Source organism: Oryctolagus cuniculus, chromosome 16 (assembly GCF_051225735.1).
Source record: "Oryctolagus cuniculus isolate XC-2025 breed Fujian yellow rabbit chromosome 16, ASM5122573v1, whole genome shotgun sequence".
Taxonomy (NCBI): Eukaryota; Metazoa; Chordata; class Mammalia; order Lagomorpha; family Leporidae; genus Oryctolagus; species Oryctolagus cuniculus.
In genome coordinates this window covers 50425759-50451843 of record NC_142882.1, presented here as the reverse complement: position 1 = coordinate 50451843, position 26085 = coordinate 50425759, and the positions used below count along the sequence as shown (strand labels likewise).

The 26085-nt window shown below is 52.8% G+C and overlaps 1 protein-coding gene across 12 annotated transcripts in view; it reads left to right on the top strand.

Moving 5' to 3' along the window:
• Window positions 1-1686: 1686 nt before the first annotated feature.
• The window catches only part of CDCA7L (cell division cycle associated 7 like), a 42236-nt gene continuing 17837 nt past the window's right edge, over window positions 1687-26085 (top strand). For 2 of the 12 annotated variants that reach the window (XR_016222515.1, XR_016222514.1), the window contains exon 1: window positions 1687-2190. Coding sequence is in view for 5 of the 12 variants with exons in the window: in XM_051852806.3 (XP_051708766.3) it covers window positions 2167-2190 (24 nt within the window). In the remaining 7 variants the exon portion in view is untranslated. Of the gene's footprint in view, window positions 2191-2761; window positions 2887-26085 lie in introns of those variants that run through there. The other 10 variants (XM_051852806.3, XM_089315359.1, XM_008261512.5 and 7 more) reach the window with 10 other exon arrangements.

The following is a 26085-nucleotide window of genomic DNA, read 5'->3' as shown; positions in this document are numbered from 1 at the left end:
TGGGACCAGCGCTGTGGTGCAGTGGGTTAATGCCCTGGCATCCCACATGGGCGCTGGTTCTTGATCCAGCTGCTCTACTTCCTGTCCAGCTCTCTGCCATGGCCTGGGAAAGCAGTGGAAGATGGCAAAGTCCTTGGGTCCTGGCACCCACATGGGAGACCGGGAAGAAGCTCCTGGCTTCTGACTTCAGACTGGCGCAGCTCCAGCTGTTGTGGCCATCTGGGGAGTGAACCATCAGATGGAAGACCTCTCTGTCTCTCCTCTCTCTGTGTAACTCTTTGAAATAAATAAATCTTTAAAAGGAAAAAAGAAAAATGGCCATTGTGTGTTGAGATCACCCTGCCTTCTTAGCTCCCATTCCTCCCACTTGGTGGTCTCTGGTCCCAGGTGTGTTATCTGTGGTGTGGCCATTCTCCTCATCTTGCTGTTTGTGACTTTAGGCTGGCTCTGTAGCTTACAATCCTGTCTTTTTCTCTTTTCCTGTGAATTTATAGACTGCAGGCCTTTGCTTTTTAAGTTCCCTAGGTAGTTTTTGCAAAGCAAAAATACGTGTTACCCGCATGCCCCCTGTGTTGCTTGGTAACCAGAGGCTGCTCCCCTGGCCACAGTCCTGTCCCCCACTTCCTTAGCTATCTGCCTGAGTCTGACCTCACCCAACTCGCTTTCTCCTGACTGCAACACTAGTGGCCACAGGAGGTTCACTGCCTCCCAAGAATCAGCCCCAAGTGGCAGGTGTCCAGGGGAGGGCTTGATTTACTTGTGACAACTCAAGTGGAGAGGGGCAAGGAATAGTCCCGGGGCAGAGAAATCGCCTTCCCCAAAGCAGTTGGCTGGGGCTTTTTATAAGGAGGATGAGGGTAGCATCTGGGATACAGAAAAGGAACAGGGGAGAGCCCAAAACTGGCTCCCTGCAACGGTGGCCATTGCTCCTCTGCTGGGCTGGCCCTGTGCGTACAACAAGCAGGACAAGCTTTCCTGGAACATCCGCTGAGAAGCCGGATCAAGACGCTCAACCGTCTGCCGGCTCTGCTCGTGCTCAGGGCATCATTTCTGCCCCAACCCGGCGCCCTTGGTTACAGAAGTCTTCCCTGCCCTGTGCTAAGCCGGGTCCCTACTTCTCACCGCCAAATTACCCATGACCTTGTATCCTCATGGCACCCATCATCCCAAACTTGCGTTACTTTGCATCATTACATTTTTCGTTATTTTAACTATCAGTAGTATCAATATTACACGAATTAATGATGAAGAGGAACTCTAATCATCATTACTGGCACGCATCATTTATTCCATGGGCTCACAGTTCTAGGTAACTGGTTCCCAGATTGCAAACTCCAACAGTGCATACGGCCTGTTTTCTGCTTCCAGTTGCGTTCCCAGGACTAACCCAGTGCCCGATACGCAGCAGGTGTTTAGTCGCTAGTTGCTAAATTAATCGGCTTTCCTGACCTCTAGAATCCTGCCCAGTGGGGAGGGAGGCCGGCTGAGATTCCACGGGCAGTGACACAAAGGCTAGTGACCATCTTCCAGCCCCTCTCCTGGGACAGCACCCGGGCTGCCTGCTTTACAAAGCGAAGGCAGCAGCTACTGCTGGGGAGGCGGCAGGGCCCCGCCCCTTTACAACGAAACCCAACCAGCCCCGTGGCCGCCCTCAAAGATTTTACGGCCCCAGGGCCCCAGGTTGATTGCAACCGACGCTGGCGGCCCAGGGCACGGTTTGGAATAAGTCCCGCAGGCGCGCGGCGCTCCGAGCCGGCCGTGCCAGCTGGAGGCCGTGCCGGGCCGGCCCCTCTCTCATTTCTCCCGCGCGAAAGCTGGCTGGACCGCTCCACTCCCGCCCTCCTCTGCAGGGGGAGCCCGGCACCCCCACCTCGGCCGCCGCCCCTGGACACGCGCGACGGCAGGCTGGGCCGCGCCACCTACGACGCCAAGGGGGCCGCGCGTAAAGCTGGGTGCGCAGCCTGCGGTGGGAGGCCCGGCGGGGCGACGCCGAGTGGGCGGTGCGGCGCGCCCCCCCTGTCCTGGCGCCGAGTGCGCCTCTCCCCCGGGCCCGCCCGAGCTCCGCCTGGGTGCGCGGCCGCGGGGCGTTCTCGGAGCGCCTGTCCCGTGGCGAGCCGGGCTCCCGTGGCCGCGTGCTGGGGCGAGGCTGGCGTCCCGTTAGGAAGAATGGAGTTGGCGACTGGTTCTCAGGTGAGCGTCTCCTGGCCCGCCGTGGCGCGGCCTCCCCCGCGCAGCGCCCGTGCCACGCCGCGCCTGTGCGCGCCCGGGCCTCCTCCGCCGGCCCTGGGTTGGAAGCGTGGCCCTCGGCCGCGCCGCAGCCGGTCGGGCGCCCAGCCCCGCGGGCGCAGGAGCGGGCGCGCCCTGCAGGTGTGCGCAGCCGGGCGTGGCCGTGCCACCTGAGCTGCAGCAGCCGCGCGCCCTGGCGCTGCCGGGTCCCCGGTGGGGTGCCCTGGGGTTGCAGGCCGGTCCGGTGTGGCCTCGGCCGCCAGGTGTGCGAACCTTTCCCGGGAGGTGTTGGCGAGGAGGCGGCGGGGAGCTGGTGCGCACCCCCTCCCCCTTCCTGCAGGAATTGGCGCAGGGATAAGGAAGTTTACCTAAAGTAAAAAAAAGAGTTGAGAGCCGACCTGGTTGTCCGTTGGGCTTCGGGGGTGGGGGTGGGGTGGGGGAGTGGGTTTGTGTGTGTTGTGCCACTTTTGTGAAAGTTTGCAAGGAATTTGCATGCCCTTGGAAGTGGCCGGTTCATTAGGCCCCGAGTTAAAACAGAAGCCGCGCGGTCCGGGTTAGGCGTTGTGGGCCTAACTAGACTTTAAAGCGCCTTCGCGAGCACTTGGGGGCGAGTTCCCCGAAGATTTCCGTGCGTGGTGAGAATGTGAGAGTGATTTCAGGGTGTGTGTGTGTGTGTGTTTTGCTTTTCTTTCTCTTTTTAAGAGCTGTTACGTGCTTTTAAATTGTAGTTGAAATAAAGGTCCCCAATGAAATGAACATGTATTTATCCAGAAGTGAGCAATAATATGTTTTCAAAAAAAAAAAAAAAACTTTAAAAAGGGAAGGAAACAGCTGGACAACTGCTGGTGCCCAGGAGCTGCTCTGTGCGAGGGGGTTGGGGTTTGGGCCGGTTGAGAGCCGACGGCCTCGCTGCTTCCATCTTGACTTTCACTGGCATCTGTGTTTCCCACCCGGGGGTGGAGGTGGGGGCCACACGCCCACACGCCTGTCACCTGCCTGCATGTGGGAGCACTTTACAACCGGAGCCCCCCTGACGCATGCCCTGGTCGTTTAGTGATTGATGGAAGTCTTCTGGAAGAAAAATGCGGTGCTGTGAATGTGAGAAAGGGTTTTTAAACTTTCCCCAGTGAGAGATCCTACTCGCAGCAAGGGAGAGAGAGTAGCCGGTCTGAGGACTCCCAGGGTTAGAGCTTTGGTTTGTGCCAGTCTCTCTTGCCGCTGGGCCTTTACGATGTATTGGCATCCTGTCCTGGGAGTTCTGCCCCCTCCCCCCCAGCTGCTTGTGGGTTTCATTGCAACTGTATCGCTCTGGGAACTTGGTCGGCTGCAGAGTTCTGAGCTCCTCACTTGCATTTGGGGTTCCTGCTTAGCAAATGCAGAATGTCCTAGAATGTGCAGTTGGACTTGAACGTTGGATTGTCGGATCACGGGGCTGGTCTTTGATAGTTTTAAAATGTGTAATAAACTATTTACCGTGTGGAGGTAATCCGCAAATTATATCGAACCCATTATGCACCAATTAGGGCAAATTGCTGTATGTAAGATGATCTTTTTTTTTTTTTTTTTTTGTATTTTCTAAGGACTTTCTAATTGACAGCACAGATTAAGGTGTGTGGTGGTTTTTCCAGTGGAAATGTTCCTGTTCATCAGAACTTAATTGCGAGCAGATTACGGTCTCCTGAAGTTATCAGGGAGTGCTTCTGTGCTGTGGGCAGGTGCCCCTGGGGAAGAGCACTTAGTGAACACGCAGGGCACTGCATTTGGGGGATCTTGCGGGGTCCCCGCCCCCACTTGGTGGGAGGGGCCGAGCCTCTTTGCTGCACAGCTTGTGTGGGGTTTAATCTCATTAAATATAGAATTTCCACCCCTGGGGAAGGTGTTCCCAGAGGGCGCCTTAGGCCCGATTGTTACCAGTAGGGAAAACTTTCCTGAGATCCCACCATTGCAAGTGCTGCACATTAGTGCCTCCCATGGGCTGGCCGCCCTCCCTGTCTGTGCCCTTTCGTGGAGTGAGGGCAGGAACGCCTGGTGAAGGGAGGGGCTGATCTCTTTGTGAGCTGCCCGGGGAAGCCTGCCCATGCTTCCCAGCAGAAACCCTCTGCTGGTGACAGTTTCTGTCCTCGTGTGCTTCCAGCCCCAGCGTTGGGAAGGACTAATGCTAAACGTTCTTCTGAATGTGCCAGGGTGCAGGGGACTCTTCTGGTATCGACATCACGGCTACAAACTGCCCGTGTGGTGGCGTGGCTTAAAACGTGTGCCCGGCGTTCCTTCTAGAAGCGGCGTCTTTTGTGATTTCTTGGAGGACTTTGCCACTTTTGTAGCCTTGTATTTAAAAGGCTCCTTGGGCCCTCTTTCTTTGTAGGTCCATAGCAGAGCTGGATTGTCAGTGACCAGGGGTCATAGCAGTTCTAATCTGATCAGGTCTCTTGGTTGGAGATAAGGCTATGAGGTTAATTATGTGGCCTGGGGCGCCCGCATTGTTTATCAGTCAGTGCCTGGTTGTTTTCTAGTTCTGGCTTCTTGGAGTTGTGTGCTCTGGGAGGCAGCAGATGATGGCTCAAGTACGAGGCCCTGGAGTGATTCTGGGCTCCTGGCTTTAGCCTGGCCTGGTCTTTGCTATTGCAGGCATCTGAGGGGAGTGAGCCAGTGCAGGGGCGATTTTTCTCCATCTGTCTCTGTCTCTTTTCAAATAAATGGAAATAAGAATCTTTAAAGTTATGCAAGAATCAATGAACGGGGAAGATGGGTAAAGCCGTCTGAGTGGGTTTGTTCAGGCATACTTGTTTTAAACTGCCTTGAGAGTTCTCCTTTACTTAGCACACGCTCTGGTTCAGTCTGGGTACAGCCTTTACCTCTGAGGGGCAGTTGTGCTTTGTAAAAGACCAAGACTGGGCCAGCGCCGTGGCTCACTTGGCTAATCCTCCACCTGCGGTGCTGGCACCCCGGGTTCTAGTCCAGGTCGGGCACCGGATTCTGTCCCGGTTGCTCCTCTTCCAGTCCAGCTCTCTGCTGTGGCCTGGGAAGGCAGTGGAGGATGGCCCAAGTGCTTGGGCCCTGCACCCCATGGAAGACCAGGAGAAGCACCTGGCTCCTGGCTTTGGATCAGCATGCCAGCCGCAGCGGCCATTGGGGGTCAACCAACAGAAAAGGAAGACCTTTGTCTCTCTCTCTCACTGTACACTCTGCCTGTCAAAAAAAAAACAAAAACAAAAACCAAAACCTGAATTCATCACCCTGGAGATGGTGCGGGCTATCTGGAATTTGGATCGAGATAAGAAAATACAAGTGACACCGTTACATTTCTCGTTTGCGAAAGGTGGTGGTTTCTGATCGCCTTGAAGCAGGTGGTTCCGAGGCGTATGGGGCTAAATTTCATGGACGGTAACACCTGGAAAGGGTATCTTCCAAAGCAGTGGGTGCTGCCGTGCAGCATGGAGGTCTCGGTGGCATCTCCCCTGCGTAGGGGCCCGATGTTACTCCACACAGAGCTGATGTGTGTCCCCACAGTGCCCTGGGCACAGCGGACTTGCAGGTGCTTGGGTGCACCTGCCTGTGATGGCAGAAGAGCAAAGATACGGGAGTGGCTGTTCTATCCCCACGCTGCTCCCCGGAGGGTCACTCTGGACTGGGTCCCCCCCCCCCATTTTTCTTTTTCATTGCCTTTGCTTGAGCTTAGCTGGCCCTTCCTCTGTGCCATGGGGCCCTGGGCAGTCTGGGGTATGGGGAGGGGAGAAGCTCTTACAAGCCACCCCGTTCTCTGAGGCCAGGAAACCATTACTTCCTTTTAAGAGCTGTGCTGTGCCAGGTGTTTAAAAGCCGTCAATCCTGCCGGCCCTCTGTGCGGGAGGCTGTTCCGGCTGCCTGGTACAGATAAGGCGAGATCAGCCTGTGGGCCGCTGGCTGCCTGGCGTCTGCCCCTGGGATTGTGGGACCTTAGTAGGTCCTAGAAACTTACCCGAAATGGGGAAGATCGGAATCAATCCTGGGCTGGCTCACGGGGCCACTGGGATGACCCAGAGCCTGCTGAGCCCAAAGGACTGCTTACATGTGGGAGCTGTCGGCCGCTGGTGGGGGTTCCTGTGCAGGAAGCCATCCTCTCTTGAACTGTGCCCTGTGGAAATCAGCTTGGGAACGGGAAGGAGATCCAGAAAGCTTTCACACGCGCAGGATTTGTGCATGAGCTCTGTACCTGTACGAATAAATGTGAGAAGGAGCTGAACTAGGAGGCAAGACGGTGGTGCCTTGCTCTGCCTCCCCTACTCTGGGTGTCTTGTTTTTTTTTTTTTTTTTTTTTTTTTTTTTTGACAGAGTGGACAGTGAGAGAGAGAGACAGAGAGAAAGGTCTTCCTTTGCCGTTGGTTCACCCTCCAATGGCCGCCGCGGCCGGCGCGCTGCGGCCGGCGCGCTGCAGCCGGCGCACCACGCTGATCCGATGGCAGGAGCCAGGAGCCAGGTGCTTTTCCTGGTCTCCCATGGGGTGCAGGGCCCAAGCACCTGGGCCATCCTCCACTGCTCTCCCAGGCCACAGCAGAGAGCTGGCCTGGAAGAGGGGCAACTGGGACAGAATCCGGCGCCCCAACTGGGACTAGAACCCGGTGTGCCGGCGCCGCTAGGCGGAGGATTAGCCTAGTGAGCCGCGGCGCCAGCCCGGTGCCTTGTTTTCTGGCTTTGCCTGGAGCACAGTCCCCACGTCGGCCAGGCCCCCTGTGGTGTGGGGCTGCTGGAATTGACCTCTCCCCAGTGGCTCCCACAGTTGGACACTCCCAGTTGAGGAGCTGTGCAGTGCTTCTCTGAGGAGGGGAACGAATCTTAGGTGTCCAAGGCTTCTGTTTATCTAAGAGACTTTGTAATCAGTGTCTTGCCGTGGAATGTAACTGAAGATATGTGTTGGAGTCCACGCTGCTTTCCGTCTTGCTTTTTTGGTGATGTGTTTAATAATGTGCTTCATTTTTAGCAGATGGGGAGCTCTGACATATTGGGATACATCAGAAAGGTCGTGGAAAAACCAGGGGTCAGCCCTGTGGCAAGTGCCTTTGCCTGCGGTTCCGGGACCCATATGGGTCCCGGCTGCTGCACTTCCAATCCAGCTCTCTGCTAATAGCCTGGGAAAGCAGTGGAAGAAGGCCCAAGTCCTTGGGCCCCTGTACCCACGTGGGAGACCCGGAAGAAGTTCCTGGCTCCTGGCTTCTGATCAGCTTGGCTCTGGCTATTGTGGCCATTTGGGGAGTGAACCAGCAAATGGAAGATGCTCTGTTTCTCGATAGCTCTACCTCTCAAATAAATAAAACCTTTTTTATTTTTTTTTTAAAGATTTTTATTTATTTGACAGAGTTACAGACAGTGAGAGAGACAGAAAGGTCTTCCTCCCGTTGGTTCACTTCCCAAATGGCCGCAACGGCTGGAACTGCGCTGATCCAAAGCCAGGAGCCAGGAGCTTCCTCTGGGTCTCACACATGGGTGCAGGGGCCCAAGGACCTGGGCCATCCTCTACTGCTTTCCCAGGCCACAGCAGAGAGCTGGACTGGAAGAGGAGCAACTGGGACTAGAACCGGCGCCCATATGGGATGCCGTCGCCGCAGGCGGAGGATTAACACAGTGCACCATGGCGCTGGCCACAGTGAAACCTTTTTTAAAAAAGAAAAACAATGAGGCATGGATTTTTATTTGAATGGCTGAGTTAGAGGAGGAGGAGGGAGGGAGGGAGAGAGAGAGAGGGTCTTGCATCCTGCTGGTTCGCTTCCCAAATGGCTGTATGGGCGGAGCTGGGCCAGACTAAAGCCAGGAGCCAGGAGCTTCATTCAGGTCTTCCATGTGGGTGCAGGAGCCCAAGGACTTGGGCCATCATCCTCTGCTTTCCCAGGCACATTAGCAGGGAGCCAGATTGGAAGTGGAGCAGCTGGGTCTTGAACTGGTGCCCATGTAGGATGCTGGCATCACAGGCAGAGGCTTTACCACTGTGCCACAGCACTGGCTCCCACAATTTCTTTTTCTTTCTTTTTGTTTCGTTTCGTTTCGTTTCGCTTCTCTCCTCTCCTCTCCTCTCCTCTCCCCTCCCCTCCCCTCCCCTCCCCTCCCCTCCCCTCCCCTCCCCTCCCCTCCCCTCCCCTCTCCTCTCCTCTCCTCTCCTCTTTCTTTGACAGGCAGAGTTAGACAGTGAGAGAGAGAGACAGAGAGAAAGGTCTTCCTTCCATTGGTTCCCCCCCCACCAATGGTTGCTACGGCCGCTGCGCCGATCCGAAGCCAGGAACCAGGTGCTTCTCCTGGTCTCCCATGTGGGTGCAGGGCCCAAGCACTTGGGCCATCCTCCACTGCACTCCCGGGCCACAGCAGAGAGCTGGACTGGAAGAGGAGCAACCAGGACAGAATCCGGCGCCCCAACTGGGACTAGAACCTGGAGTAATCCAGTGCCGCAGGTGGAGGATTAGCCTAGTGAGCCACAGCGCTGGCCTTTTTTTTTTTTTTTTTTTTTTTTTTTTTGTCCCACAATTTCTAATCTTCTGATTGCCTTTCCTGTATGCTTTTTGATGTGCTGGGGTGTTTTCCTACAGGTATTTACCCTTTTTGCTGCACTGTATTAGCTGAAAGAAAATGCTTTTTTTTCCCCTCCCACCTGTGGTCAAAACCAAAGCTCACAAGACGGTGAGCTGTAGCAGTGGCAGTGTGTCCCTAAATTTGGGCATCCCATGGGCGATGTAATGTGGGAGAAAATGCAGAAACCAGTCTTAGAGCCCAGTCCCTTTCTGACATCAGCAGTGCCCCTGAGCCTACCAGTGGGTGCACAGGGGAAGCGACTGTGGCCTGGGACCAGTGGGGACATTGATGTGGAAGGCAGGGACACACTCTGGTTGGCAGTGGTTGACTTTTTAAGGAGGTGACATTGCCGCGTTGTGTCCTGGACAGCATGTCTGAAAGGTTCACCAGATACCAGGTAGCTTCTAAGAGAAAGTGAGAAGGTGTTTCCTGGCCTGGGTGGGTTTTGTCGAGAGTGGGTGCGGTGCGACTGTAGAACTTGGCCGAGCTGTGCGCTCACCTGTCTGTGCTGCACCTCTCCGAGACACTGCTAGCAGCGTGCATGCGAGCCCTAAAGCCTGGGGTTACTGTGGTCTGGGGGTCTCCTCCAGACCCCTTCCACTACCCTCTCCTGCAGAGACAGCACAGGTTTTTTGCCCATCCTTAAACCTCTACTCCAGAGGATCCTGTGTCCCTGGAGAGTGCCCTATGTGTCAGCGCATCCTGGTGGTCTGGGTCTTTGGCCAGAGACCCTGGTACCCCTCCTGCTGCCTCCTCTTCCTGAGATGAGGGCCCCAGGGTTTTCCCCAGGCTGGTGGCTTGGCGGGGGCAGGAGGGGGGAGTCACAGTGACATTTAACAGCTTGACATGCAGAGGGCCTGGCATATTTGTCCACTTTATTTTTATTTTATTTTTTTAAAGATTTCATTTATTTATTTGACAGGTAGAATTACAGACAGAGACACAGAGAAAGGTCTTCCTTCCGTTGGTTCACTCCCCAAATGGCCACAACGGCTGGAGCTGCGCCAATCTGAAGCCAGGAGCTTCTTCCTGTTCTCCCACGTGGGTGCAGGGGCCCAAGGACTTGGGCCATCCTCCACTGCTTTCCCAGGCCGCAGCACCACTTTCAAAATTAAACAGATGAGGGGCCAGGGTTGGCATGCAGTGGGTTAAGCCACTGCTTGCAACACCAGCATTCCACATCAGAGCACCAATTCAAGTCCCAGCCGTTCCACTTCCGATCCAGCTCCATGCTGATATAGCTGGAAAAGCAGCAGCAGATGGCCCAGGTACTTGGACACTTGGGCCCCTGCTAACCACATGGGAGACCCAGACGGAGCTCCAGGCTCCTGGCTTGGACCTGATGGTTTAGGGGCCAGCACTGTGGCGTAGCAGGTAAAGCTGCCACCTGCAGTGCCGGCATCCCGTATGGGGGGATATTGTTCACATCTCGGCTGCTCCACTTCTGATCTAGCTTTCTGCTATGGCCTGGGAAAGCAGTAGAGGATGGCCCATGTCCTTGGGTCCCTGCACCCTGGTGAGAGACCCAGAGGAAGCTCCTGGCTCCTGGCTTTGGATTGGCACAGCTCCAGCTGTTGCAGCCTGTTGAGGAGTGAACCAGTGGATGGAAGACCTCTCCCCCCCACCCCCTCTCTCTGCCTTTCAAATAAATAAATAAATCTTTAAAAAGGATGGTTTCGAGCTGGGAGCGTCAGGATGAGCTGCGATGGGCTTGGGCACATGTGTGGCAGAGTGGTTGGCCTCTGGTGGTTGAGCTTAGCCACAGACCAGCTGGTGCCTGCCCTGGAGCCCTTGGCATAGCCGCTCGGCTCCTGTAGGAATGTGCTTGTCAGTCTCCACTTAGATCTTTCAGAGTCAGCGCACCTGTTGTGTGCGCTTTGTATACCGTGATCCATTTTTATCTGTCCTTGCATAAAGGTGGAACTGAAATGACTCTTGGGGGACAGACTTCCCCTCCTGTCTTCCCCTTGTGACCCTCAAAGCCCTGGGGGCTGTCACTGAGCTCCCCTGTTGGAGAAGCTGGGACTGCAAGTGTAACTGACAAGTCGCAGGTGTCCTGAATCCTGATTCGGAACAGTTGCCCCCCCTCTCCTACCTATGGCCACTGTGTGTTCTTGTGTAAAGAGCTCCCAGGTTTGGAAGGGCAGTTAGGGGTGGGGGACAAACTTTAGTTGACAGTGACGTTCTTAGGTTCCTAAGATCATTTTAAACAAATATTTATTTATTTGAAAGAGTTACAGAAAGAGATGTTGGGGGCAGGGTGGGAGATAGAATCTTCCATCTGCTGGTTCACTCCCCAAGTGGCTACAATAGCCGGGGCTGGGCCAGACCAAAGCCAGGAGTTTCATCCGGGTTTCCCATGTGGGCGCAGTGTCTTCCACCGCTTCCCAGGTGTATTAGCGGGGAACTGGATTGGAAGTGGCGCAGCCTGGACACGAGACTGTGCCCATATGGGATGCTGATGTGGGATGTGGCAGGCGGCAGATTAACCCACTAGACCACAAAGCTGGCCCCATCCTAGGAACATTTTTAATGCAAGATGCCTAGTATGTTTTCCATGAGAATTTGTTTAAAAAGAAAGTTCAGAAGGGTAAAATGAATTTCACTCCATTTCTTATTCCTCACTGTTTTCTGCTTTTTTGGTATTGTTTTGTTTTCCTGACAGTTGATTTGGGGCCTTTTTGTTTTTGTCTTGGTCTTTAAAATAAGGTGGTTCCCCAGCCTTTCCCACATGCGCACGTGGCCTCTTACGAGGCCGCCTTCACCTGAGTTTCTGTTTGCCCACGCTGCTGACTCCGGAAGCTCAGTGCAGAGAGCGCCTGGCTGTCCTCCTGCGCCACTGTAATCAGGCACTGAGAACCGGTGTGCTCCTAGCTCTGTGGCCTCTCTGGGGTCACCAGGGCTCAGCTTCCCCAGCCAGCGGTGCTATGAGCCGGGCAGTCGTGTCCAAGAGCATGCCTGTACCCAGGCTGCTGGACCTGCTGTGGGGTGGGGATCCCCGTCAGTTTGAAGATGGGTGGGACACTTGCCTGCAGGGCTCAGTCCTCCTCCCCACCCCGGGAAGTGACAGGCAATCCTTCCGCAGATGGACTCTGTCCTGCAGCCGCCTGCTCCCAGGAGTGTTGCCCACCCCCACCCCCACCGCCAAGTCAGTGCCCCAGGGGACTGGGGCAGCACCTGGACTTCTCTGAGACTCTGCAGATCATCCCTGTCCCCGTGCTGCAGAGACGTGGTGCCCAGCATGGACAAGTGTTGGAGGCTTAGGGCTCCTTGGCCCCCAGCCTGCAGCACGTGGCTGTACATGGCTGTGTTTCCCCGATTTGGGTTTCCTCTTTCCAAAAACCATATTGATTGGGGGGAGGACACTTCTTAAAAATTAGTTTATTTATAGAGCTCCCGTCCTCTGATTCACTCTGCAGACGCCTGCGACGGTAGGGGCTGTGCCAGGCAGAGCCAGGAGCTGGAAATTCAGTCCAGGTCTCATTTGGGTGGCAGGGACTTGAATATTTGAGACGTCACCTGCTGCCTCCTAGGGTGTGCGTCTTCAGGAAGCTGGAATCGGGTGTAGCCAAGGCTCGAACCTGGTCACTCTGTTTGGGGATGTGGGTGTCCCAAGTGGTGTCTTAACTGCTGTGCCAAGTACCCACTGTCTGGGGCTGCGACTTTGAAAGCTTGTGGTGAAATACCCGTCCTAGCTTAGTATTCTGAGTGTACAGTCAGTGGGTAAGGGCAGGCACAATGTTGCACGCCCATCACCTTTTCATCTTTCTGAATGGAAACTGTGCCCGGGAGAGGGTAGCTCCCCAGCACTTCCTCCCATTGCGGTTTCTCTCTGCGAATTTGCCTGTCCCAGGTGTGTCGTGCAGGTGGAATCATGCATCCTTGTCCTTTTTGACTGGCTCTTTTCACTAAGGACATACTCAGTGTTCATCGATGCTGTAGCACGCATTAAAATCTGTTCCTTTTTAGGCTGAAGAACGCTCCATCACGAGTGTGTGCATGTATCATGTTCTCTTACCCATCATCATTTGTCGGCGAATGTGTCGGTTCTTTGCACTTGTTGGCTGTTGGGAATAATGCATTGGTTTGCAGTGACGAGACATTTGTATTCCAGTACCTGCTCCAGTACTTGCTTTCAGTTCTTTGGGATGTGTGCCTAAAAGTGGAATGGCTAGATCTTGCGGCAGTTGTAAATTTTAATTTCTGTGCAGCCATCCTACTGGTGCACATGGTCACTGTGCTCTTTAATCTTCTCACCAGTAGCACAAACGGGTCCCAATTTCATCACATCCTTGTCAGTACTAGTTATCCTCCTTTTTTTTTTTTTTTTTTTTTTTTTTTTTAAGATTTTATTTATTTGAGAGGCAGAGTGAGTGACTGAGAGGGAGAGACAGAAAGTCTTCCGTCCGTTGGTTTATTCCCCAAATGGCTGCAATGGCTGGAGTTGGGCTGATCCAAAGCCAGGGCCCCAAGCACTTGAGCAGGCTTCTGTTGTTCTCCAAGGCACAATAGCAGGGAGCTGGGTCGGAAGTGGAGCAGCCGGGACATGAACCGGCGCCCACATGGGATGCTGGCACAGCAGGCGGAGGCTCAGCTGCTGCATCACAGCACCGTCCCCTGTCTTGTGATTTTTGATTTGGTCATTCTGATGGGTGTGATTCTGATTTGCATTTCCCTAATGATAAGTGATGTGGAGCCTCTTTCTGTGGGCTCCTTGGCTCTCATATACCAGTTTCTTTGGAGAAATGTTAATTCAGGTTCTTTACCAATTTCATATTTGGATTCTTTGTGGTTGGGTTGTAGGGGTTACTTACATTTTCTGGGCATTAACCCTTTATCAGACACGTGATGTGGAAATACTTTGGTCTGTGTTGCTGTGTCTTGATAGTGCTTATTGATGCACACAGTTTAAGTTTTTGATGAAGTCCATTTTATCTGGATTTTAAAAAATTATGTATTTACTTCAGATGCAGAGTGAGAGAATGCATGCCCTTTCATTCACTGGTTCACTCCACATGGGTAGCAGGGGCCCCAACCTGGGCCATCTTCCACTGCCTTCCCAGGCACTTCAGCAGGGAGCTGGGTATGAAGTGGAAGAGCTGGGGCTCGCACTGGCCTTCCAGTGTGGGATGTCTGTGTTTCCAGCAGCAGCTTAACACAGTAAGCATTCAGCTGGCCCCTGGTATATCTGTTTGGTCTCTTATTGCTGCATCCAAGAAATCATTGCCACAACTAGGGCAGTGTTTTCTCTTAAGAGTTTTTAGTGGTTTTAGCTTTTCTATTTGGGCCTTTGAGTTAATGTTCGTTCTTCTGCATGTGGGTATATCCAGTGTTCTCCACTGCATTTGTTGAAGAGACTGTCCTTACCCTCTGGATGGGCTTGGCACTTTTGTCAAAAGTCATTTGTGCATATACATGGGGGTTAATTTCTGGGCGCTCTGTTCATTTTCATTGGTCTGTTTGTCTGTGTATGCCAGGACCCCGTTATTTTGATCATTGTAGCTTTGCAGTAAAGGTTGAGGTCAGGAAGTGTGAGTCCTGTAACACTGTCCTTTTCCAAGGATTCCCTGAGCTTCGGTGTAAACCTCAAAACAAAATTTATTTACTTGAGGGACGAGAGAGGGCGCCCATCTGCTGGTTCACTCCCCAGATGCCCACAACTGGGAGCCAGGAACTTAATCCAAGTCTCCTACATTGCGGGTGTGTGGGGGGGGGGGGAGTTACCTGAGCCACCACTGCTTTCTCCCAGAGTCCACGTTGCTGGAAGCTGGTGTCCAGAGCTGGGGTTGGGCGTTGCACCCAGGCACTGCAGTGTGGAATCCTGACTCCTAGGACAAATGTCTGCCTCTCATATGAATTTCAAGATGGGCTTTTTTATTTTTGCAACAAAACAAAAGGCAGTGAGATACTGGTATCATGGGATGTCTTTCCATTTGTGTCTGAATTGTTTTTCTGAAATGTTTTGTAGTTTTTAGTGTACAAGATTTGTGCTTTTTAGTTAAGCTTATTCCTAAGTATTTTATTTTTGATGTATGTGAGTTTTTAATTTTGATGAAGCCTTTCTCACCACCTCCCAGGATCTCCAGGAGCCAGAGCAGGGTCATCAAACCTTTGAGATGGGAGGCTGGTGACTTTTTTTTTTTTTTAAAAAAAACTTTTCTTTAATGAATACAAATTTCATAGGTACAGCTTTAGGAGTATAGTGGTTCTTAGCCCATACCCGCCCTCCCACCCCCTGCTCCCTCTCCCATCCCATTCTTCATTAAGAATCATTTTTAATTATCTTTATATACAGAAGACCAACTTTATACCAAGTAAAGATTTCCACAGTTTGCACCCACACAGACACACAAAGTATAAAGTACTGTTTGAATACTAGTTTTACCGTTAATTTGCATAGTACAACACATTGAGGACAGAGGTCCTACATGGGGAGCAAGTGCACAGTGACTCCCGTTGTTGATTTAACAATTGATACTCTTATTTATGACATCAGTAATCACCCGAGGCTCTTCTCATGAGCTGCCAAGGCTATGGAAGCCTCTTGAGTCCACAAACTCCGACCTTATTTAGACAAGGCCATAATCAAAGTGGAAGTTCTCTCCTCCCTTCAGAGAAAGGTCCCTCCTTCCTTGATGGCCCCTTCTTTCCACTGGGGTCTCACTCACAGAGATCCTTCATGTAGGTCTTTCTGCCACAGTGTCTTCGCTTTTCATGCCTGAAGCAGGCTTGTGTCTTAGCTGCTGGGCTCAGCGCCTGCTCCTGATAATTCTTTATTTTTTGGTTCTCTTAACTGCTAGCAGGAGTGCACATTCTCCATCACCCTGAACGTAGCTGGATTTTTTGCAGCTGACTTGAAGAGCAGCCGTGCATTGTTTTACGTGAGCTGTCCCGTTTGATGTGTGTCTGGCCATGTTTCTCTTCTGAAGCCTCGGGCCCGGGGTCTCCCCGCCACTTCTGTGTAGGGAGGCTTGTCTGGCACTTACTCCTCACTGCTGGGCAGGTTCTTAAAAACTACAACACAGTGTTGCTGAGTTGCTGGGTGAGAGCTGTGCTTGTTTTCATTTCCGTTCCTTTCATTATGAAGTAGATCAAAGAGTTTTAAAAACGGTTTTTAGCCTCTTCCACGACTCATATTCAGTGAATTTTCTGTTCTTTTATCTGCGATGCTTGGTGTATTTCGAAGGAGAGGAGCTTTTCAGTAGAATGTGATTTGCCCTATTTCTGGTGGGTTGTTTGCCCTCACTTTATTTTTTTCCTCTCAATTTTGTTTTAGGTAAGAACTTGATGATTTTTATTTTGATGATGTCATCTTTTCCATTTTGATGGCCTTTATGTTGGTTAAAGTCCTCCCCGCCCAGGGGCCAGATACATATTTACACTGATTAATTCTCCTTTGTGGTTTGCTAGCTAGCCATTTAGCTTTTTTTTTTTTTTTTTTTTGGACAGGCAGAGTGGATAGAGAGAGAGAGAAAGGTCTTCCTTCCTTTACCGTTGGTTCACCCTCCAATGGCCTCTGCTGCTGGCGCACCGCGCTGATCAGGAGCCAGGTGCTTCTCCTGGTCTCCCATGGGGTGCAGGGCCCAAGCACTTGGGTCATCCTCCACTGCGCTCCCTGGCCACAGCAGAGAGCTGGACTGGAAGAGGAGCAACCGGGACAGAATCCGACACCCCGACCATGACTAGAACCCTGTGTGCCGGCGCCACAGGCGGAGGATTAGCCTAGTGAGCCGCAGCACCGGCCGCCATTTAGCTCTTGTACCATCTGATCTGCAGGTATCAGAAGAGAAGCAAAATGAGCTGCATCCCTGATACAGCTGCTGTTGCCTGCAGGGGTTACTGACAGTGCTGTCCCTTTCCCATTGATTTGTGGTGTTGCCTGCATCACATTTTAATTATACGAGGGCTCTTCAGAAGGTTCATAGAAAATTGGGTGGGTCTTGTGGTGCAGTGGGTTAGCCCTCTGCTTGCGGTGTCCATATCTCATAAGAGCACCGTGTCATGTGCTGGCTGCTCCACTTCCTGATGCACCTGCCTGCTAATGTGCTCGGGAAGCAGCAAGATGACTGCTTAAGAGGTGAGTCTCTGCCACTCACTGGGGAGGTCCTGGCTCCTGGGCTTCAGCCTGGCCTGCGCACCTGCTGTTGTAGACGTCTGGGGAGTGAAGCAGTGGATGGTTGATCTATGTCTTTCTCCCTCCTTCCCTTCCTCCCTCCCTCCCTCTCCATTCCCCCTCCCCCCCCACACTCTGCCACTCTGGCTTTCATATAAATAAATAAATCTCTTAAAAAATTCCCTAGAAAATTGAAAAAGTTTTATTTTGGTGCAGTGAACTTTGAAATGTAGCATATGTACCAACCTCAAAATGTTCATGGAAAATGTGCATTATAAAATGTTGTGGCTTTGGCTTTCAAAAAGTTTAGCACTAGAGTAGAGTCACCTTTTCATTTCGTTTTGGCACACGCTGTTGAAGCTCCCTGCTGTGTGCTATGCTCTGTCTTGGGGAGAGCCGCTATCTTGTTCAAACTCCCATACCCCTTCTTGACTAAAGGCTGGTACCCAGTGCCGCTTGCCCTTGCTAGGGTGCCCTCCAGCTGGGTTCTCACTCCCGTGGGTTCTGTCCCTGCCCCAGCTTTCAGGCGGTCACTGACGGGTTTCTGTCTCTGTGGTCTTTGCCTTCCCCTAGATGTGGTCCAGCGGGATCACAGGATGTGTAGCCCATTTCCGCTGGCACAGTGCATCGGCCTGTGATCCTGGTGGCCGTCAGTCATTGGTTCCTTTCCTATTGCTGGTTACTATTGCGTTGTGTGTTTATCTTCTCGCTAGCTGCCTTAGGCTGCTGGAACACACTGGGCTAGAACTTGAACACTGGGTCAGGGTGGCATTGTGTGAACGTGAGTGTTCAGCTCACTTGGTGAGTGCCCGGGAGTGGGGTTGGTAGGACCCAGGACGAGGGTGCATTTGCCACCAGGCTGCTTGCCTGAGCGGCCCTCCCGTTCTGCGTCAGCCGTCGCAGTGCCAGTTGCTCTGCGTGCCGGGCAGCCCTTGGTGCTGTCTTGTTTTTCAGTCGCTGCGATAGTTCAGTGGCTGCAGCTCCTTGTAGGTTCAGTTTGCATTTCCTCATTCACTCAAGCTGTCAGTCATCTGCTCACGTGGGCTTCTCCGCCCTCCATGCGTCGATGCTGAAGTGTCTGCTCAGATCTCCTGTCCAGTGTTTAATTGGGTTTCTCCTTACTGAGTGTCGAGTTTCTTTCCGTATTATGGGCAGTGGTTGTTTATCAGATACATGAGTTGCACACTCTTTCTCTCAGCCTGTGGCTTAGCTTTCCCTTCTCTTATTTGGTCTTGGAAGAGCAGAAGCTCAGATCTAATATTTGGGTTTGTAAAACCTGCCTTGTGCTGCTGATGAAGTTGTTGAGTTGTTTTCTAAGATTGATTTATTGGGGCCGGCGCTGTAGTATATAGGTTAGGCCTCTGCCTGCAGCACATGCATCCCATGTGGTTGCTGGTTCGAGTCCCGGCTGTTCCACTTCTGATCAAGCTCCCTGCTAGTGGCTTGGGAGGGCAGTGGACAATGGCCTGAGTGCTTGGGCCCCTGCACCCATGTGGGAGACTGGGATGAAGCTCTTGGCTTTGGATTAGCCCAGCTCTGGCCATTGCGGCTGTTTGGGGAATAAACTAGCGAATGGAAGATCTCTCTCTCTCTCTGTGTGTCTCTCCTTCTCTTTGTAACTCTGGCTCTCAAATAAATGGACAAATCTTTTTTTTAAAAAAAAAACAAAACCCTGATTTATTTATTTATTTGAAAGATTTGCAGAGGAGGGACAGAGGAAGGGAGAGGGAGGGGGGTATCCCCCATCCACTGATTCACTCCCCAAATGGCCACAACAGCCAGGGCTGGGCCTGGCCAAAGTGAGGAGCAGGAGCTTCACCTGGGTCTCCCATGTGGGTGCAGGGGCTCAAGGACCTGGGCTACCTTCTGTTGGCTTTCCCAGGCCATCAGCAGGGAGCTGGATCAGAAGTGAAGCAGCTAGGACTCACACAAGGATGCCAGCGCTGCAGGCTGTGACCTTACCCGCTAGGCCACAGCACCAGCCCCTGTGGGTGTCATGTTAACAGTTCTTTTCCTAACCCCAGGTCACGAGGATTTTCTCTTGACTTCGTCTGGAAGTTGTACAGTTTGAGGTTTTTCATCTGGGCCTGTGATTCTCTTGGGGGTTAGCTCCTGTAAGCGGCATGGGGTGTGTACGTGTCTCCTGGACTCCCCAGTTTAATCATGAGATAGCTAAGGAAATGCCCGTGTTTATGGTGGGGATGATGGGCACGTCCCCTTCATGGTGGGCTGAAAGGGACGTGGGACGATGCTTTTCTGTTTGTGATCTGTTGCCTTTCGCAGATGCAGGAGTGTGTGTGCTGTGTAAATCTTGCCATTATGGCCATCAAAATTGCCTTGAAAACAAGCAGAAAATGCAGTCGTGTGCATGAACTTCCTTTGTACTGCTCCTCAGGGCTTAAAATGGAGCTTGTTTCTGCGTGAACTACACACTCCGTGTTCTGGAGTCAGAAGCGTTTCCCGAGGCTTAATCAGAATCGTGTCAATAAGAGCCTGTCATCGGCGCTGCCTTCAGAAAGCCAGGAGCTGACCAGTGTGTTCTCTTGGCTGGGGGTGGTGTTTCCTAATTCCGGAAGGATGGATTTGAATATCATGGAAATCCACACAAGCTGTCATTTTATACTACAGACTGTAGGAGTAACGACACATCACATTAGTCTGTTTTCAAAGGTAGATACTTGATGGAAAAATCCGTTGGCAGTGTGAGAGGTCTTCTTTTTATAGCTTAATTAGTTTTTTAATTGAATTTTAATTGCGACCCACGCTGGCAGAGGTCAGTGTCAGAGAGAGGCTGCCAGAGCATTGCTTTGTGTTACTCAGGAATGGCCGGGAAGGCGCCCACTCGGCGGGAGTTGCTGGCATCGCTACGCCTTCCTTGGGCTGCAACAAGGCTGGAGTCCGGCCACGTGTGGTTCTGCGCCCAGCCCTGTCCTCTCTGAGACGACTTCTGCGCTGAGCAGTCCAGACAGCTGGGCTCAGGGTGGGCTTTCGCCCGGCCCCAGAGTCTGTACCTGAGCCGTCTAGGCGAGAGGCTGGCTTCGTGCACCCCATGCCACTGCAGCGCTGGTGGCACTGGCAGGGGGCTGAAGTCTAGACTTGTTCTGTCAATTGAGAAAAGACTGCTTTCATTAAAGAAAGGGAAATTTTCTTCCCCCTCTTAGGTTGTCTTTTATTGCTGAATTTTTGAATACTGGGGTTGAGAGCAGGTGGTTGGTATAGCGGTGAAAATGTTGCTTGGGATGCCTGCGTCCCCTAACAGAGTGCCCAGTCTGCCTCTCATGGAAGCAGCAGATAATGGCCCAAGTACTTGGGTCCCTGCCACTGGTGTGGGAGACCAGGATGGAGTTTCTGGCTCCTGGCTTCAGCCGGACCCACCCTTGCTGTTGCAGATATTTAAGGAATGAACCAGCAGAGGGAAGCTCGCTATATGTCTCTGTCTCTGTTGCTCTGCTATTTAAATAAATGAAAAAAGAATAAATAGAACTCTGAAAAAATAGAGGTAGTAGTTAAAATATACTGGGCCATCTTCTGTGGTCTCCCGAGGTTCATTAGCAAGAAATTGGATTGGAAACAGAGCAGTGGCACTTGAACCAGCGTTCTGAGGCAGGATGCTGGCATTGCACAGTAGGTTAACCCATTGCACCAGAACACAGGCCCTTGGTATGTGTCTTTTATTTATTATTTTATTTCAAGGTTTATCCATAATGTAGCATGGGTCAGAATTTTTTTTTTAATATTTTATTTCTTTGAGAGGCAGAGAGTTACACACACACACACACAGAGAGAGAGAGAGAGAGAGAGAGAGAGGGAGAGAGGTCTTCCATCTGCTGGTTCACTCTCCAGATGGCCACAATGGCCGGAGCTATGCTGATCTGAAGCCAGAAGCCAGGAGCTTCCTCCAGGTTTCCCATGCAGGTGCCAGGGGCCCAAGCACTTGGGCCATCTTCCATTGTTTTCCCAGGCGCATTAGCAGGGAGCTGGACCGGAAGTGGAGCAGCTGGGACTTGAACCGGCACCCACATGGGATGCCGGCACTGCAGGCCAGGGCTTTAACCTGCTGTGCTACAGTACCGGCCCCCATGGGTCAGAATTTGTTTCCTTTTGAAGGCTGAATACTGTTCCCATTGTGTGTGTGTGTGTGTGTTTGTGTATATTTCTGTTGATATATATACTTGGGTTGCTTCCATGTTTTTTCTGTTGTAAATGATGCTACACTGAACATAGGAAGAGATATTTTTGGTTTGAAAGTTCTAAACAATTTTCTTAGCACTGGTGCCCACCACCATCACTACCAAGTACTAGTGGGTCCACTATAGTATTTGAAATTCGGGTACTCAGTTTCCTTGTTCTCCCAAGCCCTGTGGTTCTGCTGTGTGCTTCCGTGAACGAGTGTGAGGTCCACCCTCTACATGTTCGGTCCTTCCGTTGGAAGCTGACATTGGAGCTGGCAGGTTTGTCTTCGAGACTCAGATTCCTGGATTCTTCAGGAACCTGGAGGGTTGGGCACGCAGGATCCTGAATCCTGACGGCCGCGGTGAGCCGCAGGGTGGAGGAGCAGCTTCCCTGCTGATGTGGCCTTAAGCTCATCGGTCAGCACCATCTCACAGTGTCGTACACTTCACCTGCCTGGCTGGCCCTGAAGCCTGTTGCCTTTGCAACTTCTGTTCTAGAGATGGAATCTCAGGTGATTTTATTAGGAGAGATGGGGAGAAGACTCCCGTCCACTGACTGATTCCCCCAGTACCTGCAACAGCAGAGGGAGCCAGAGCCGGGAGTCACTCCAGGTCTGCAGGAGCCTGGCAGGAACCCAGTTCCTTGAGCCTCCCGGGGTCTGCGTTAGCAGGAAGCTGGAGGCCGGAGCTGGAGCGAGGGTGGAAGCCCGGCCCTCCAGTGGGGCGGCAGGGTGCAGGCGTCCCACCTGTCACCTTCACCGCGAGGCTGCATGCCAGCTGCGCAGGAGGTTGACAGGGCTTCTTAGGTGAAGGCTGCAGTCCTCGTCCTAAGAGGGGCTGTGAGGATGACCACGTTGCACGTGCGTGCCTTGGTGTTCCGGCTAAAAATTCTGAATTCCTCTCGCATAGGAATGGGGTGGCATGCATCTCTTGACCCAGCCTGCATTCCCTAGGAAATTGGACTATGAGGTCGGATACCTCTCAGTGCGTTGGGCGAGGCCCTGTGTTGGGTGCCAGGGGTCCCCTCCTCGTGGCTGCGTTCTGACCAGGGAATGTGTCCTTTGATGTATTCACAGCACTCATTCCAGCAGGGACACAGCGAAGCAGTACAGGCACCGTTCATAACCTTAGAAGAGCATAACTGGGTCTGGGGTTTTTAGGAACAGGGAAGCAGTCGTTTTACTTGGAAATGCTTATTTTCTTGATTTCTTTTTGGTTCACTAGATTGCAGTTACCCCAATTTATGTGAGTCTGAGTATTATAAACACCACCCATTGGCTGGGAATTTGCTGTTTTCCTTCTCTTTAGTTCTTTACATTCATTTATTTATTTGAAAGGCAAAGTTATAAGGAGAGGGAGAGAAAGAGAGAGATCGTCCCACTGCTTCGAAATGCTGCAACAGCCAGGGCTGGACCAGGCTGAAGGCCGGAGCCTGGAACCACCCAGGTCTCCCACATGGGTGGCAGGGGTCCAGGTACTTGGACCATCTTCTGCTGCTTTCCCAGGTGCATTAGCAGGGAGCTGGATCAGAAGTGCAACAGCCAGAACTCAAACCTGATGCCATAGGGGATGCTGGCAGTGCAGTCGGCCGCTTAACTTGCTGTGCCACAACCCTGGCCTCTCAGTTGGCATTTGTTGTCATCAACAAGAAAATAGACTTGGAGAAAGTTTCGGGTGCTCTGCCCAGACTGCAGGGTGCGCAGCGGGTCACTGAATGGAACAGGAGCCTGGCAGAGCCCTGGACCTGACCTGTCCCTGTGCCGTCGAACCGCCCTGCCTCGGAGGTTGTCTCGGGATCCTTCTCCCGCTGGGCCATCTCCGGCGGCCACCTCTGCTGTACCCGTGAATCGCTTCCTTGCACCGAGGGCACTTGAATATCGTACGGAGATTTTTGCTCAGTTCTAGAGCTTGTGACTCTCTGAATTTCTTCCCTTTATACCTTTTGAAAGGGGCAGGTGTGTGGCAGGGAGGTTAAGCTGCCGCTTGGGACACCTGGTTTGCATTCCAGCTACTTGGCTGCCAATCCACAGTCTTGCTATAGGACACCCTAGGAGGCAGCAGGTGCTGGCTCAGGCACTTGCCATTCCTGCCACCAACATGACAGACCCAGATGGAGATGCAGGCTCCTGACTTTGGCCTGGTCCAGCCCGGCGGATGGAAGTGTTCTCCTGCTGTCTGTCTCTCTGCTTTTCAGATAATGATGATGATGATGATGATGATGATGATGATGATGATGATGGAACACCTATGGAAGTTCAGCAGCAGGAACCAGAGCCTTGCGTACCCCCCATGAATGCAAGCGCTGTGTGAAAGTGCATTCTTTCTTTTTGTTCCTAATCGGTAATTACGGGCTCCTAGTGGAGCAGATGTGGCAGTCACAGATGCGGAAGGAGGAATTAGTTGGGGGCACAGGCGTTGGTTGCCGAGGCACTGTGCATAATGGCGCAGGGCCAGTGTAGTGGCTGCTGGAAGCCGTCCGTTCCTCTCCAAGCCTCTCGTGCCCCGTGTGCGCTTGTCTGAACCCGCACATGGGGTGCCGCTCCCGTAACAAACACCGTGAAGGCAGGCTGCCGGGCCCAGGCCTCTGGACTTGGGGAATGGTGAGAAGTCGCAAAGACAAAGGCCAAAACCAACACCTGGCCCCTCGCTCCCAGGGCCACCTTAGGGACTAGGCTTGGCGGCTGTAGGTGCTGTGTCTCTCCTGTGTGTGTTCACACAACAATAAAAGGTGTCTTGAAAGAGAGAAGAGTGGCAGGTACAGATTCTCTACCTCCCTGCAAAAGTGTGCATTTCCCCCAGGGACTGGATCAGGGTGAGGCTCCGTTCACAGCCTCTCCACACACCAAACGGTAAACCTCCTTTGATTGGGGACCGAGTGTTGTGGCATCGTGGTCAAGCCACTGCCTGAGACGATGCCGGTATTCCATATGGGTGCTGGTTCAAATCCTGGCTGCTCCACTTTTGATCCAGCTCCCTGCTAATGCACCTGGGAAGGAACAGAGGATGGCCCAAGTGCATGGGCCCCTGCACCCATGTGAGAGACCCAGATGAAGTTACTGGCTTCGGTCTGGCCCAGCCCTGGCCTTTGCGTCCAATTGGGAAGTGAACCAGCAGATGGAAGATGTCTCTCGCTCTCTGTAACTCTCGGTCCTTCTCTCTCTGTAACTCTGACTTTCAAATAAATAAATAAAGCAAAAGCAAAAACAGACCCCCCCAAAACCTTACTTTGATTAAACCATGAATTTCTAGTGGTTTTTAAACCAGAAGCATTTAAGATCTTGATAAAAGGAAGAGGACTAAGGATGAATCATTTGTGAGGTGAACCCAGCTGGATGTCAAGTTAGTTCAACGTGGAACACACACAGCGTACAAGGCATCCACTCCGCACCTGCCAGGGGAGCTGTCAGAGTGTGGACAGGGGGCCCCTGAGCCCTCTAAGGGTCCAGGAGGGCAGATTTGTTGTCAGAGTAGCTGTGGCCGCCATTTTTGCTGCCTTGATATTTGTCCTAATTGTGCACCAACAAGGTGGGGACAGCCTGCCGGCCTGAGTCCAGGCAGTGGCATCCGAGTGGTCGCTGTGTCACTCACCCCACGCACTCTGATAGGAAGCTTCAGTTCCACCTAAGAGCATCCTGGCAGAGCAGTACAAGTCGTTAGCAAACGTCACCCCCTGCAGGCCTCTCTGTCCACTTTCCGCCCGATGGCAGCACCTTTGCCTCCCCAGGTGTGACTGTCTGGGTGTCCCAGGGGAGAGAGGGCTGTGAAGAAAACGTGAAAGTGATTGATTGTTGGTGGCGGTCTGTCCGTGGTGTGACTTGGCACTGTGCCTTGTGCCTCACAGATCAAGGCGCTGGGAATATAGGTGACTGGGGGCTTCCGTCATCGGGGAAGGAAGACGCCAGCATGGGGTTGTGGGGAGTGGGAAGGAACCCTGCCACATCCGACTCTCATTCAGGGCATGCCCCTGAACTTGCGATGCCAGAGATGGGAGACGTCTTGGCTTTCGCCAAAGAGCCTAGAGCAATGACAGCAGGATTGATTGATTGACTGATCTGTGGGTTTGTTTATTTGAGATTGATTTATTTGAAAGAGTTGCAGAGGAAGAGAGAGAAAAAAAGAATCCTCCATCTGCTGCTTCATTCCTCAGATGGCTACAACAGCCAGGCGGGGCTGGGCCAGGCCAGAGCCAGGAGCTTCATCCGGGTCTCCAAAGTGGGTGACGGGCTCAAGCACTTGGGCTATCAACTGCTGCGTTTCCAGGAACAGTAGCAGGGACTTGAACCAGAGCCCACATGGGAGTCACAGCCGGCAGCTTAACCCGCCGCACCACAGCGCAAGTCCGGGGAGTGATGGCTCTTCAGCAAAGGTCGCGAAGAGTGCTCTGGTCTTGATGTCTCAGAGCCATTCCCCAGTGAAAGGTGCTCTTTGGAGACGCGGCTGACTTGAGGTCTGGGGCAGGACGTGGGCATGGTTAGCTTGGTGTGAGGCACTCAGATGACGACGTCGCGTCAGGAGGACACAGGCGCTGGCTTGAAGGAGCTCCCAAGGACAGTTGGAGCTTTGGGACAGTCGGAGCGTCAGAATGAAATGAAGACTGTGGATGGCAGCACATAGAGTCTGGGGTCTGGGTTGTGTTGCGGCGGGCGGGTTGAGATGCTGCTGGTGATGCCGGCATGCCACGTTGCAGTGCCAGTGTGAGTCCCAGATGCTCAGCTTCCAACCCCGCACTGGAAGGCAGTGGAAGGGGGCCCAAGTACTTGAGCCCTTGCCACCTGCCGGGAGACCCCGGTGGAGTTCCTAGCTCCTGGCTGCCGCCTGGCCAAGCTCTAACCATTGCAGCTAACTGTGGGGAGTGAACCTGCAGAGGAAAGATGTCTTTCTCTGTTTCTCCCTCCTTCTCCATCACTCTTTCAAACAAATAGATCTTTAAAAATAAAAACCCTAAATGCACACGGTGGGAGAGAAGAGGAGGGGTGTGAGTGATCGGTGCTCGTGTTACGGGGGATGCCGGGCCCTCTGTGAAGGGACGCTGGCCTGGGAGCG